General features: G+C 51.9%; 1 protein-coding gene across 1 annotated transcript; it reads left to right on the top strand.

The window, feature by feature from the left end:
- The first annotated feature begins 319 nt into the window (after positions 1 to 319).
- ncoa6 (nuclear receptor coactivator 6) lies at positions 320 to 14073 on the top strand. The gene is given in 18 exon segments (XM_084679517.1): positions 320 to 603; positions 1786 to 2127; positions 2271 to 2423; positions 2565 to 2687; positions 3003 to 3131; positions 3379 to 4152; positions 4255 to 4401; positions 4605 to 5904; positions 6252 to 6370; positions 6506 to 6876; positions 7061 to 7288; positions 7517 to 10478; positions 10481 to 10507; positions 10686 to 10742; positions 10858 to 10885; positions 12088 to 12129; positions 12388 to 12521; positions 13685 to 14073. Coding segments are annotated over 17 exon segments (6933 nt in total). The 5' UTR covers positions 320 to 603; positions 1786 to 1835; the 3' UTR covers positions 13732 to 14073.
- The last annotated feature ends 24 nt before the right edge of the window (positions 14074 to 14097 follow it).

Raw genomic sequence — 14097 nt, 5'->3', positions numbered from 1 at the left:
TAACAGGGTGTAGGCCTACATGGAAGTCTGCATGTTTTCACAATCCAAGTCTAATTACTTGATAGGCAATGTCGTTTATTGTTGCATTGTGACATGTTTGGGGGTTGGTAATACATCAAAATCCAATGTTTTTGTATTGGGATTAGGCTAAATGGGATAGGGAACAGAAACAATGCAGTCCTCTCGGTTTATGTAGACTAGTAGAAGAAGGCTTTGTGAAACGCATTGTATTGTCCCGTGAGGCTAGAATAAACTGTCCACCTGCCTCGACCCATCGCCTAACGCTACCTATGGATGCTGTAACTTTAATACGTTGAGTCCTCCCCCATTTCTACGCTTTACCGTACTTAAGCAAGAAAACAGCTGAAATTAACAGTCTATGTGCAGTGGTGTTACACAGTCTGGTGTTCAGACTAGATTGATATTCACAAACAAGCACAATGTAAATACAGAAATGCAGTCTTTGAGAATACCAAAGAAAACCGACAGAGGGAAGAGCTCTTGGAAACCCTCCCCCTGCATCGGTTGCTACGGTTGTACCCGGTTCATGTATTGTCAGCAGATGTTCATAGTTCCACTGCTACATCCTAATGGATTTATCTGGTAAGGTGTTCTACATCATTTATTGTCTAGGTCATATAGCCACAGAGCACCTAGCCCTGTTTTCTTGTTTGGTAACTGGGCATCTATTCTAGTGTTTATTGCTAGCTAGCAAGAGGTAACTACGTCAAATGTGGAGGAGGCCCTGCTGTGTTGCAGTGATATCAGTGTCGTGGCTAACCTAGCTAATGGTCAACTATGAATGGGATTATTCTGTAGCTAACTAACCCTCTGGCGCTTGCTATGTTGATGAAAAAAATAAAAAAAGCTTTACGTACCCCAAAAACGGCAAGCTTCTAAGTTTGACAGGGACCGCATAGCTGGTTCGCGAGTCCAGTGAATGGCTAGCACTAGTATTTGGTTTTGGTTCAGCTAGCTCCAGGTAGCTGCACACAAGTTCTCTACCGTACACCGGTATCACATTGGAAAAATTGACCATAACAAGCCAAAATACATGCACCCTTTGTGTACATTTACAGTAGTGGGGAAAATACAACATGGTGAACACATGCTCAGCCTTTTCAAGTGTCAGGCGAGCTCAGTCAAGGAGTGGGGTTGAGTTGGTTAGCTTTGTAGCGCGCTAGGCTAACAATGCTAACTACTAGTTGAACTAGCTGAGTAACGTCCTACAGAACCTGACAAGCTAGCAAGCTAACCTGGGTTGGACAATGTCGCGTAGGTAAGGTATTAGACTCCCGGCCGTCTGCATAACGCTGACTGGTCATTTATTTTTATTTTTTATACCACAGTAGCTACCAAGCTAGTTGGATAGAACAGGTTTTTTTTTTGCTTGCGGAAAGTCAAGGCCTTGTCGTTTACACCAGGCTGGCACAATGACTGTTCACATTAAAATAAGCAATACATTCTATTTGAAAGCATTCTAATGCAGAAATTGAAGTTCCTTGTTAGTTCAAATGACCCTGAAGCAGTTGCCAGAGCTTCCTTTTTGTTTTGTTCTGTTTGGAATATCGTTTCTCATCAGTCAATTAGCCATGTTAACCAAGCCTTTCGAGGTAGCTAGACTACATTAATTGCGCAGTGAATCGTATTCTATCACTCAACTAGAAACCACAAGAAAGTGTGTGTGTGTATACAGCGCAGCCTCCTAAACAAACGCATGTTTCAAGAATTGAAGTGAACTGAAATGGTATTGCACTCATTAATGTTTCTCCCTTGTTTGTACAGAATAAACGGTTCCAGTGTATGCCACACCACTCTTCCTGAGAGGCGGAAGGATGGCACACCAACACAGCCCACCCTCAGTTCCCCAAGGGACTGAATTCCAAGCAGCTGATCCCTATCCTGACTCCGACCGGGATTCTGGGGTGGGAGATGATGCCGGAGAGGACTCTGATGGACTTCATGACGACAACGCTTTGCACTGGCCACGGGGAGAGAGAGACGTGAGGGAAGGAGGAGATGGAGGATTTACAATATTTGTTGCTTTTCAAGGCAATATGGAGGATGAAGACTTCCCTGTAAAACTTGACAGGGTTTTGAACGGAATACCAAGCATTCTTGAATTGGGTAAGGACACTGTGGGACAGTGATATTTCATTAGAGTTAAATTCCTCTGTGGTTTTTGTTTGTTGGGAAAGTCTCGCCCGAGTTCCGTCCTTAACCGTCCCCACCCCTCCGCCTCGCTGACTTTTCTCTCTGCTGTCCTTCAGACTCTGCGATACAGCCCCAGCATGTGGAGCCATGGAACAGTGTGCGGGTCACCTTCAACATTCCCCGGGACGCAGCGGAGCGCCTCAGGCTGCTGGCCCAGAACAATCAGCAGCAGCTCAGAGACCTGGGGATCCTCTCTGTGCAGATAGAAGGTAGACACTGGCAGTGTGGGAATCTGTCAAGTTAGGGAGCAAGACGTTAGCATGTCTTCCCCCCCCCCCCCCCATCATTTTGTTAAAAGCTTTTTCAAAAGGTTAGTGTTGGCTGATTTGTTTGTAATGGTTTGTGTGAAGGGGAAGGAGCCATCAACGTAGCCATGGGGCAGAACAGGGGTCAGGAGGTCAGGGTGAACGGGCCCATGGGAGCAGCTGGCCAGATGAGGATGGATGTGGGCTTCCAAGGTCAGCTTGGTCCAGGTACGACTAATTTGAGTGTATTTGAAATGTGTTTATCTAGGGTCAGAACCATTCATGGTGAACCTTTGACACAACGAATGATCACACTAAGGAAGTGAACAAGCTGGACTGTTTATTTTTATTTTTTACTTGTGAATCAAGCGAAGTCCCTTAATTTTGCAATAGAGCCAGTTCTCTTGTTTCACTGACTTCTTGTTTTCTGTTGTAAAACAGCTATGGCACGGAAAACAACATATTTGCAGTATTTCAATGTCACATGAAGATGTCTTGATCTCGAGTGACAATCCTGAGTCATTCATGTTTTCCTCCCCTCAGGAGGTATGAGGATGGCTAACCCTGCAGGGTCTATGGTTCCCCCTGGTCCTAGCATGGCTGGCCAGGTGATGGTCCCAGGCAGCAGTGGGCAGATGCACCCCAGAGCCCCCAGACCCCCCTCACAGTCCGGTAAGGAAAACCACTCATCGTATCATCCAGCAAGCTCACCATTAGCTGGAGCACTTCCAATATTACCCCATCTATGGAGCGTTTTCATGTTTTTCATAAAATCTTTGAAGTGTCAGATGCGTCCCTGAGATTACTTCGGTTCAGGCGTGGGTTGTCAGTTGGGAATTTCACCCAAACCGATGTGTGACTATCCTGTGAGGTTACAGGAATATGACAATATGACAAACTCTTCATCCTCTGCCCACAGATGCAATGGACCCAATGCTCCCCGGCATGTCTGTCCAGCAGCAGCAGCAGCTCCAGCACCCCCAGGCTGGCCCCCACGGCCCCGGCCCCATGCCTCCCCAGGCGGCCCACCACATGCAGGCCCTGCAGGCCGGGAGACAGCTCAACCCTGCCGCCCTCCAGCAGCTCCAGCTCCAGCAGCAGCAGGCCCAGCTAGGCCCCAGGCCTCCATTCAACCCCTCCGGCCAGATCCCCGTCCCTCCGGGCTGGAACCCTGCTGCCCAGGGAGGCCCGGCCTGGAGGAAAGCCCCACCCCAGGCCCAGATGGGGCCCCGGCCCCCCACTCTTGCCTCGGTTCAGACCCCAAGCCACCCTCCACCCCCATACCCGTTTGGTAGTCAGCAAGCTGGCCAGGTGTTCAACTCCATGGGACAGGGACAGTTGCAGCAGCAGCCAGGGGTGGGGCAGTTTGCTGCTCCCCAGCCCAAAGGCCCCCAGCCTGGGCCTGGAGTAGTAGGGCTCCCTAGACCTCCTCCACCCATGCCATCCTCCACTGGTCCACAGGGCAATCTCACCGCCAAGTCCCCCGGTTCTTCCCCGTCCCCATTCCAGCAAGGTTCGCCAGGGACTCCGCCCATGATGGGGGCAAGACCAACAACCCCACAAGGATTCCCACAAGGGGTGGGGTCACCAGGCAGGGCAGTCCTCGGCCAGCAGGGTAACATGCAACAAGGGTTCATGGGAATACCCCAGCATGGACAAGCAGGGCCTCAAGTTCATCAAGGAGGAATGGGAGGTATGCACAAAAAAGATGTCTATTTTCTTATATATTCCCTTTATACTTTTGAGAGACGAGCTGTTAGGACTGTGCAGTTAATGTCTTCTGTTTCAATGTCAGGAATGCCGAAGCGTCCTCCGATGGGCTTCCCCAACATGCCAGGGAACCAGAACTTCGTCCAAGGTCAGGTGACCACCAGTGCTCCAGGCACACCTGGTGGGGGAGCCAATCAGCAGCTCCAGAGCAGCCAAGCTATGACCCACACAGGTAGGCAAACTGGCTCCTAACATTGACTTGTCAAATCACCAAAATGTGTTTTTTTGTGTAACTTTTTTGTAGCAATAGAACCAAACCAGTGGGGGCACACCCTTTTAGTTCTTACATATTAATGACGTTTGAACACAATGCAGGTTGTTCTAGACAAATCTTTTCCTCAGACAATGAAAGTCTCATTTTGACTTCTCTCTCAGGAGCTCCACCTTCCGTATCCACTCCCAACACAATGCAGGGCTCCTCCCACGCCCAGCCCAATGTTATGGGCCTTCATAGCGGTATGGCAGGCCAGCCCCCAGGCACCACTTCTGGCCCAAGCATGGGCCAGCCTCAGCCTGGCCTCCAGACCCAGATGATGGGCCTCCAGCACCAGGCCCAGCCCGTGTCCTCCTCCCCCAGCCAGATGGGTCAGGGCCAGGGTCAGACTGTCCTCTCCAGGCCCCTCAACCCCGGGCAGAGAGGAGGGATGACCCCACCTAAGCAGATGATGTCCCAGCAGGGCCAGGGGGTGATGCATGGGCAGGGTCAGATGGTTGGAGGCCAGGGGCACCAGGCTATGCTCCTGCAGCAGCAGCAACAACAACAACAACAGAACTCCATGATGGAGCAAATGGTGGCGAATCAGATGCAAGGAAACAAGCAGGCGTTTGGGGGGAAGGCTCCGGCGGGGGTGATGCCAGGGCAGATGATGCGGGGTCCCTCTCCCAACGTACCGGCTAACCTGGCCCAGTTCCAGGCCCAGGTAGGCCAGCAGCAGATGACCCCGCAGCAGCAGCAGCAAATGGCTCAGATGCAACAGCAGCAGTTGCAGCAGCAGCATCAGCTACAGCAACAACAACTACAGCAACAGCAGCAGCAGCAACAGCAGCAGCAGCATCAACAACAGATGACACAGCAACAGCCACAGCAAGTTCCTATCAGCGCTAACCCGAACCAAGCCATGGGCATGCATGGCCAACAGATGAGACTCCCTAGCGGGCACCCTCTGGTTCAGCAGCAGTTGCAGCAACAGCAGCTTCAGCAACAACAAAAACAGCAGCAGCAGCAGCAGGCCATGCTGCAACAGCAGCAAGCCGCCCAACAGCACCCTCACCCGCTGGGGGACCCTACCGGTGGCACAGGAGACATGGGGGTCCAGCAGATGCTGCCAGACATGCAGGCACAGCAGCAGCAAGGCATGATGGGAGGGCCCCAGCACATGCAGGTGGGCAACGGGCACTTTCCGGGGCACGGCATGAACTTCAACCCCCAGTTTGCGGGTCAGATGCCCATGGGAGCGTGCGGTCAGCCTGGAGGGTTCCCTGTCAACAAGGACGTGACGCTGACCAGTCCGCTCCTGGTCAATCTGCTTCAGAGCGATATCTCAGCCAGCCAGTTTGGCCCTGGTGGGAAGCAGGGGGCAGGGGGGCCCAACCAGGCCAAACCCAAGAAGAAGAAACCACCACGGAAGAAGAAGCCCAAAGTTGGGGAGGGCCAGCAGGCTGTGGAGGGGCTTGGGTAAGGCCTTTTTACTTGGCATGTTGCAGCTTACATTTAGGTGAAATACTTTGACCAAAATGGGTGACGTCATCATGACTGTTAACTATTCGTACTATTCATTTTGACAACTGACGAAACCCTGGTTTGCCTTTTGTAATATCACTCATGTCATATGACTTGTTTGCTGAAAATGACATGAACCATCTGTCTATCCTTTAATTATTATTTATATTGTTGTTATTATTATTTATTATTATGATTATTATGCATGAGTCCCTCATGGAAGGACGGATGTATAAAGGAAGCAGTCATTGCTAGTGTATGTTGTGTGTTGGAGACTGAGGCAGCGGTTCTGTGTTCCTCAGGAGTCTGGATGGGCCGTCAGGCCTGGAAGACTCTGAGCTGCCAGGCCTCAGTGGGGAGCAGGGGGTGGGGATGGACGCCCCGGGCCCCAAACTCAACGACTTCCCCAACAGGCCCTCCGGTAATCCATGTTGTCCTTTAGGAATGTTCGAACGTTGACTGCAAATGAGGGTTGTTTGATAATCGGTTGGTTCTCCAAAACAGACAGATTTGTATCTGAGTCATAATGGCTGCCTGATATCTCGCTTGTTTTTAGGATTCCCAGGCCAGCCAGGAGATCAGAGAGTTCTGCAGCAGGTGCCCATGCAGTTTATGCAACAACAGCATCAGCAACAACAACAACAAATGCAGCACATGCAGCAACAGCAGATGCAGCAGATGCAGCAGCAGCAACAAATCCAACAACAGCAAATTCAACAACAACAACAACAGCTGCAGATGCAGCAGCAGCAGCAGATGCAGATGCAGGGGCTGCAAGGTCCTCCAGGCCAGCAGGGGGCAGCAGGGCCTCAGGCACAACCTCAAGGCCAGCCTCAGATGCACCCTCACCAGTTACAACAACAACAGCCCCAGCAACCACAGCAACCACACCATCAACAGCAGCAGCAGCAGCAGCAACAACAGCAGGTAATGTAAAGGCAGTCCACCTGACAGGGATGTTGCTCTCAAGGCTTTCCAGAAGCATCTTGCTCTCACGTGGGTAAAGGTGTCTGTAGAGTTTCTCCCAAGGCACCTGGAATCTGACCACCGTCTCCTAGACTCACTAGACTGATGCTAACCGGCACCCACCCGATGTGTTCTTTTCCTGCAGCAGCAGATGATGATGATGATGAAGATGCAGCAGGAGCAGGCCAAGAGCCGCATGCCCCTCCCACCAGGAGGGCAGCACCCCCCCAGGGGGATGGGCACCCCCGCTGAGGGCCTGAGGCTGCCGGTGTCCCAGCAGGGAAACATGCCCGTCATGATCAACCTGCAGGGCCACGGAGTCCCTCCCTCCCCTGATAAGAACAGAGGGATGCCCCTCATGGTCAACCCCCAGGTAGTCGATGAAGATGATTTAAAAAATAAATAATAATGTGTATATATATATTTCTTAGATTGAGCCAAAATGAAATGTAATCAGTTTTTACCAACTAATAGTTCACACATTTCTTAGTTTTTTAATTGTTATTATTTGAATGTTTTTTTTTTATTTATTTTTTTACAAAACTTGTTTACATTCTGGATTAGCGGGTCAGGAAACTGTAGATTGCGTTGTGTCTTTCAGCTGGCTGGAGCAACAAGGAGGATGTCCCACCCTGATGCAGGGCAGGGTCCCCAGGGACCGGGGTCCGAGGAGCCTCCTGGAGGAGCCCACACCATGCAGGATAGACCGGGGGGCCCGGAGATGGCCCTGCAGGCTGGGAACGGAGCCCAACAGATGGTGGTGAACCAGGGCCCCAACGCCCACATGATGAAGCCGGGCCCCGGCCCCTCCGCCATGCCCCACAACCCTGGAGCCAGCCCCCAGCAGCAGATGCCCCCTCAGCCCCAGCAAGGAGGCCCAATGCCCGGCCTCCACTTTCCCAACGTCCCCACCACCTCCCAAAGCTCAAGGCCCAAAACCCCGAACCGGGCCAGCCCCAGGCCCTACCACCACCCTCTCACCCCCACCAACCGTCCACCCAGCACCGAGCCCTCTGAGATCAACCTGTCCCCAGAGAGGCTGAACGCCTCCATCGCTGGCCTCTTCCCTCCCAAGATTAACATCCCTCTGCCCCCCCGCCAGCCCAACCTAAGCAGGGGCTTCGACCAGCAGGGCCTGAACCCCACCACACTGAAAGCCATAGGGCAGGCCCCTCCCAGTTTAACTCTGCCCGGCAACAACGGCAGCGGTGGGGGTAACAACGGCCAGCAGCCTTTTCCAACAGGCGGCGGCACGGCGGGCGGTGGTGGGAAGCCGGACAAGCAGCCAGGAGGAGGCCAGGCGAAGAGGGCCAGTCCCAGCAACAGCCGCAGGTCCAGCCCGGCTTCTAGCCGCAAAGCCACCCCCAGCCCAGGCAGGCAGAAGGTGGCCAAGATGGCGCTGACCTCCCCTCCCCACCAGCAGCAGATGGTCAACCCCCAGGGACAGCCCATGATGCTGAGCCCCACCTCGGTGCCTCCCAGCCCGGGTTCCGCTCCCCCAGGGGTTGGGCCGGGTCCGGACGCCCAACAGCCTCAGAACCCCTTCCAGGGCATCCAGGGGAACCCCACCGAAACACCCAGGGAAGGGCAGGGCGTGGCACAGCCCCCGCCTGTGAGGGAGCAGGCGGCTCCAAGGCTGGCCAGCCCTCGCGGGCCTACTCCCCAGGAGTCTAAATCGGGGCCGGAGCAGACAGGGACAGCGGAGAGGCCCCTCACCCTGTCAGCAGCTCCTCAGCAGGACCCCGTGTCAGCGGGTTCACCTGCCCTCAGAGATGCCCCCACATCCCTCAACCAGCTACTGGACATTGCAGGCACCCCTAGTGGGCCTCCAAGGCCCACTCAGGGTACTCCGACTGGGGACGCCAATGGAACAGAGAGCCCCAAACCTTCTGGAGGCCCAGAGAGACCGCTGAATCTCCCCAGCGGTTCTCAGCCGAGCTCTGACTTGGCTGCACCTGTTTGCTCAGCTCCTGCAGGGAATGAGCCAGACTCGAAGGCCAAGCTAGCCTCCGTATCCAGCCCCAACTTCTCTGGCAGCAGTTCAAGCTTACTGGCTAACGCCAGTCTAAATCCCAACACTAACTCAAACCTGAACCCCAACTCTAGCCCTAGTGTCAATCTCCAGTCCCAGAATCCAGTCCCCACTCCTAGTTCCAGTCCCTCTGTCACCCTCGGCTCAAGTCCCAACCCGGCTACCGCAGTCAGCCACAGCAGTCCCACATCCAGTGTCAGCCCCGGTCTAAACCCCAACCTTGCGCTCGCTTCGAAGCCGGCCCTTAACCCCGTTCCAACAAAACCGGTGACCAGTGTCCCCGCGGTCCTGCAGATTCCTGCCGCCCCTGCCCCCGCCCTGCCTGGCCAGATTACCGTCTTCGTCACCTCCAGCCCCATGGCCTCCATCTCTTCCCCCTCCCACAAGGCCCCACCTCCAGCCCCCCTCTCGTCCATGGCGGCCGTCCCCAACAAGAACCCCATGAGACCCCAAGATGTCCGTCAGCAGCCCCCCACCATCCCTGCCCCTCCTCGCCCCCCTCACTTAACCACCACCACCGCCGCCACCCCCATGTTTATCAACCCCATCCTCCAGGTCCCGGCTGCCTCTGTGGCCCCCAACACCCCTGCAGTGTCCCAGGCCGTCTCCATGGCGGGGCCTGTCCAGATGTCCGCGGCGTCCGTTCAGCTCACCTCTGCCCCAGTTACGGTCTCCACCCAGCCCTCCTCCACAGCCGGCGTGGCCAGCACTCAGCCCGCCAGAACACTAGTAGGGCAGGTCCAGATAGCTGCCACTGGTTCCCCCCCATCCCAAGTGTCGTTTGGCATGTCCCCCGCTCCCCAGCAGCAAGGCCCTAGCACTCCCAAACTGGACCCCTCCGCCCAGAAGTCCAGTGGCCCTGTTGGGAGTCCGTCGCCCCGTCCGAGCTCTTCTCCCACAGTCTCGGTTCCCCTTCAGCAGCCCCTGGGCTCCCCTCCACCCTGCTCCAGCCCCGGAGCCACAGCAAGCACCCGCAAGAGCCCCATGTCTCCGGTCTCTGTCGCCCCGGTTAAGAGTAATACTGTCCAGGCTGCCGCACCTGTGGCCAGCACACCCGAGCCCACACGCAGCCCAGAGGAAAGGCCTGCCCCGCCCCCAGAGGTGCCCATCCCGTCTGGCCTCAGTGCTGGGGCAGGGCCCCCTCAGGCCTCCCCTCCTCCACCTCCTGCCCCCGTCACCCAGACAGAAGCCCCGACCCCACAGACCCAGGCTGCTCCAGCAGTCACCGTTCCCCCTCCTCTCCCCTCTCCTGCTCCCGCTCAGACTCCAGCCCCAGCTCCGGCTCTTCTTACCAGCCCCGCCACTACTGCCCCGCCCCCTCCAGGCACCCCTCGTTCCCCTCCGGTCCAAAGTCCCCCTCCATTCTGCGCCCCCACGGCTGCCCTCCCCAAGCCCCCCAACCCTCCAGAAGTCCCCCCTGCAGCCGTGTCCTCCGCAGCCGCCCCTAACCCTCCAGAGGCCCAGCCTGTGCAGGCTTCCCCCCAGCCACGGAGCTTCCCAGCCAGCCAGCAGCTCCACCAGGGTCCCCATCTCCGACAGACAACACCCAGACCACCCCAGGTACAGACTTTCGCATCGTTACTTGTGTATCTGTGAAAATCCATACGCAGGTAACAAACAAGAAATCAAATGGAATGTTTTCCGAGATGTGAATATTTTTCCAAGCACTCTACAGAAGTAGATGGATGTATCCGTAGGCACGCTAACTAAACATCAATAATGGTGTAATTCCTCTCAGCTCCAGTTCAAACAGAAGAATCCCAGCCAGAGGAGCCTACTGCCAGCGAAAAGACTGGTGAGAAACTTGAACCACTTTTGCTTGTTAAAAAAGTACATGTAGTAAATATTGCACGACTTGCAACCCAATCCTAAAATGACTAACTGTTCCAATTGTCTTCGACCGTTGACAGATGAAGTGTCCAGCGTAACAGAACCGGGGTAAGAGTCGTTCATCTTCCATACACAAATCCATTTCAACCACTCATTACTCTTTCAGAATCAAAGAAATACTTCTTGTGCAATATACAATAAAGTATTTCACCGTTTTGGGGGGTTTTAATTTCTCTACCTTGGTTGGTCTGGGAAAAGTTGGCCCTTTTAGTTGCCATGTTGTGTAAAGGAGAAATGCTTAGACATTTCTAACTCTACTGAAACTCAGGGAGTGCTTGTGGTTGGCCAGGGGGTACATGGCGACAACCAATGAGCCACGTGGCCTCAGCACTTGGTATGTATGCTTAGCATGCAAACAAATATCTAAACAATACTGCACGGCAAAAGACGAGAAAACAAATGCCACTCCATAGACCACATATACAGTCAACGTAAGAAGTATTCAGCCCGTAGATGAATAAGAACAAAAAAGCCGGTGTCATTGTTATTTATCAGCTTGATTTGGTGTTTCAAATATGATATCAATCTAACTGTTAATGGAGCTTAAAATGTTGTCATAATTTTACTGAAACAAATGCTGTGTGTAATTATTGGCACCCCACATAGTTAGCTCTCTGTCCACACTCCCTTCATTAAGATAACAGCTCTTGAGTTACCATGTTTGATGAGGTGGGAGGATTTGAGACATGGGGAACCTTAAAGACCTCTAAAGTCCTTGGTCCTAGCTTGTGGATTTTTTTTCTTCTCTTCTTTATTCTTCAGCTTACCCCATAAAGGTTTTCAAAGCCATTTATGTCAGGTGACTGTGGTGGCCATCGCAAAAGCTCAAACAGTCTGTGAACCATTTCTGTGGGGATTTGGAGGTAAGCCCCAAGCAGAGGCAGATAGGTTTGGGCTTAATCTCCTTGTACTTGGAAATCCATGTGGCTATGTATCTTAAGAAGGTTCCAGGACTTTTGGAAGTAAAACAACATCATAGATCCACCAGCATATTTGATATCTTAATTGGAACTAAATTGGGCTATGGTATGGTTAGGTTGTTGGAGGCTTTTTTTTCTTCTTCTTATTCACCAAGGGTGCCAATACATCTTCAGTTGACTGCATATACAACGACGACAAGTATGCCCTTGTCTGAATATTTCCTCACTGGGAATTTTGGAAGCATTTCATGTCTAGCAGTATGTTGGGGGACTAAACCAGTGTTGAGCATCACAGTTTAGTTTACCGCTGTTTTTCCACTTCTATCACAGATGGGCAAAGAAAAGAAAGACTCCCGTCAACTTAGTCCCAAGGTATGTATTAACCCGAGCGCGTGCTGCCAGGACTCGAACAGCCACCACGTCGACATCTTTTAGATATTGGATGCCGTCGTGCTGGAAGACGGGAGAGTATCTGTGCTAGACGAGGAAAAACAGCCCGAGGCCAGGAGTGGTATTCCAACCTTCACTAGCCGAGCTACTCGTACCTTAGCGGGCGTTATTAACCCTGCATCTGTTTTGTGTGTCCCCCCCCCCTCCCATGTGTGTGTTTGTATGTCTCTGGACTCCCAGGGTGGCCGTGGAGAAGCCCAAGGGTCCCAGCAGACGGAGCTCGCGGGCGGAGAAGGAGCCGGAGGAGGAGCCAGTGACTGACAGTGTGCAGAGGAAGAGGTCGGCCCGACCCGGAGCCAGTGCTGCTGCAAAGGGTATGGGCTCCAATTAAATGCTACTTATGCTGGGTGTCCCTGGGTGAAATATCCCATTTGCACAGGAGCCTTGGACGGGGGGAAGAAAAAAGAAAGTTCCAGTGAAATCATATATTAGTATACTGAAACAAGGAACGTGGTGTATAATGTTGTTAATTGCTAACCAATTTTCATATCTACATATGTAGGATATGATGAAAATTGGTTAGCAATTTCGCCAAGCAAATACCATGAAATAGGTTGCTGCAGTTTGTCTTTCATCTACAGTTGCAAAATCCGCGATGGGACTGAGCTTGAATAGCTTTGATTACTTTTTATAGTACAAAATTACTGTCAAATCAAAAGGAGATGCAGTCTTTCGACAGACCCTCCAATCATCATGCAGAAGCCCAGCGTCCAGGCCAGCCCACTCCTGCATTCACCCCCAGAGACGCTGAGCGTCCAGGGCAGGACATAATTGCAGCATTTATCCAATGACTATTGTTTCGAAGCACTGAAAAAAATGTTCAAAACAGCCCCATTGAAGTCCATGGAAGCTGAGCTTCAACAGGGAAATGCACTGTGGCACTACAGGAATGTATGAGAAGGAAATCAGGTCAGTCGACCTGCTAATATATGTAGCTGATTCAGAACAAACTCGTCTTCGATATTAACGTGTTCTGACGCATTTAAAATGTCAACACAATGGTAAATATTTGACCATTAATTTTTCGAAATGTTAGGGGAAGCTGAGCTTCCCTTGCAGTCTTAAAGAAATCGCCACTGTTGACAGTGAATGGTGAACTAGATAGTTGCTGTGTAGTTGTGATGAACAGCGTTGTGGCTTTGGGACAACGTTCCACATTCATATAGATCTACTAGGTCTCCGTATGAACAATATGTACTCTGCTGCTCTGAAAGGCTGGTTTGTTTTCAAATGAGAAGCCCTATTGTCCCCCTAACCACCGCTTCCATGCATATTTATTGAAGTGTGTCATATAACCAAATGCTCAGGTTCAAACACACATGCAAACAGGCTGACGCCTTCTCTCTTGCACGATAGTCATAATTGGCCCATCTGACAGTTCTAATGGCATGATGATGTTGTTTTGTGTACGTCTGACGTACTTTACCCTGGTGACTGACTTTGGTTGAACATGTCTCTTCCTGTCTTCTGTTTACAGAAACTGGTGCCAGTCCTACCCAGGCCAAACGAAGGAAATCTAAATAGGCGTAACTACAGACGTTAAAAACCTGTGAACTGTAAATGTCTTTTTTTTTCTGTGAATCATTAGATTTCTTTTTTTCTTTTTTTTTTTTTCTATCCCCAGGATTATGAATTCTCTGAAATGGGGAAAGTAACCGTGTACAGATAATTGCTTTAAAATAATTCTGTTATTGTTTCGTCCCGCTATCATGTGAGATTGTAGTTAGGATGTTTGTGAGCGTGAGCTGTGTGAATGTGTTTTTGTTTAGTTTTTTTAAATGCTGGAGTAATCATTTGAGGACTGAATAGAACTTGTCTCGACTGTAAAATTATGTTGTAAAACCGAATTAAATTTTGTACTACTTTTTTTGTGCTCTGATATAGTTTTGT

This window comes from Hypomesus nipponensis, chromosome 18, assembly GCF_054491055.1.
Source record: "Hypomesus nipponensis isolate SF chromosome 18, ASM5449105v1, whole genome shotgun sequence".
In the NCBI taxonomy this organism is placed as follows: Eukaryota; Metazoa; Chordata; class Actinopteri; order Osmeriformes; family Osmeridae; genus Hypomesus; species Hypomesus nipponensis.
The sequence above is the reverse complement of the archived record's forward strand: the minus strand, read 5'-3'. Positions and strand labels throughout refer to the sequence as shown.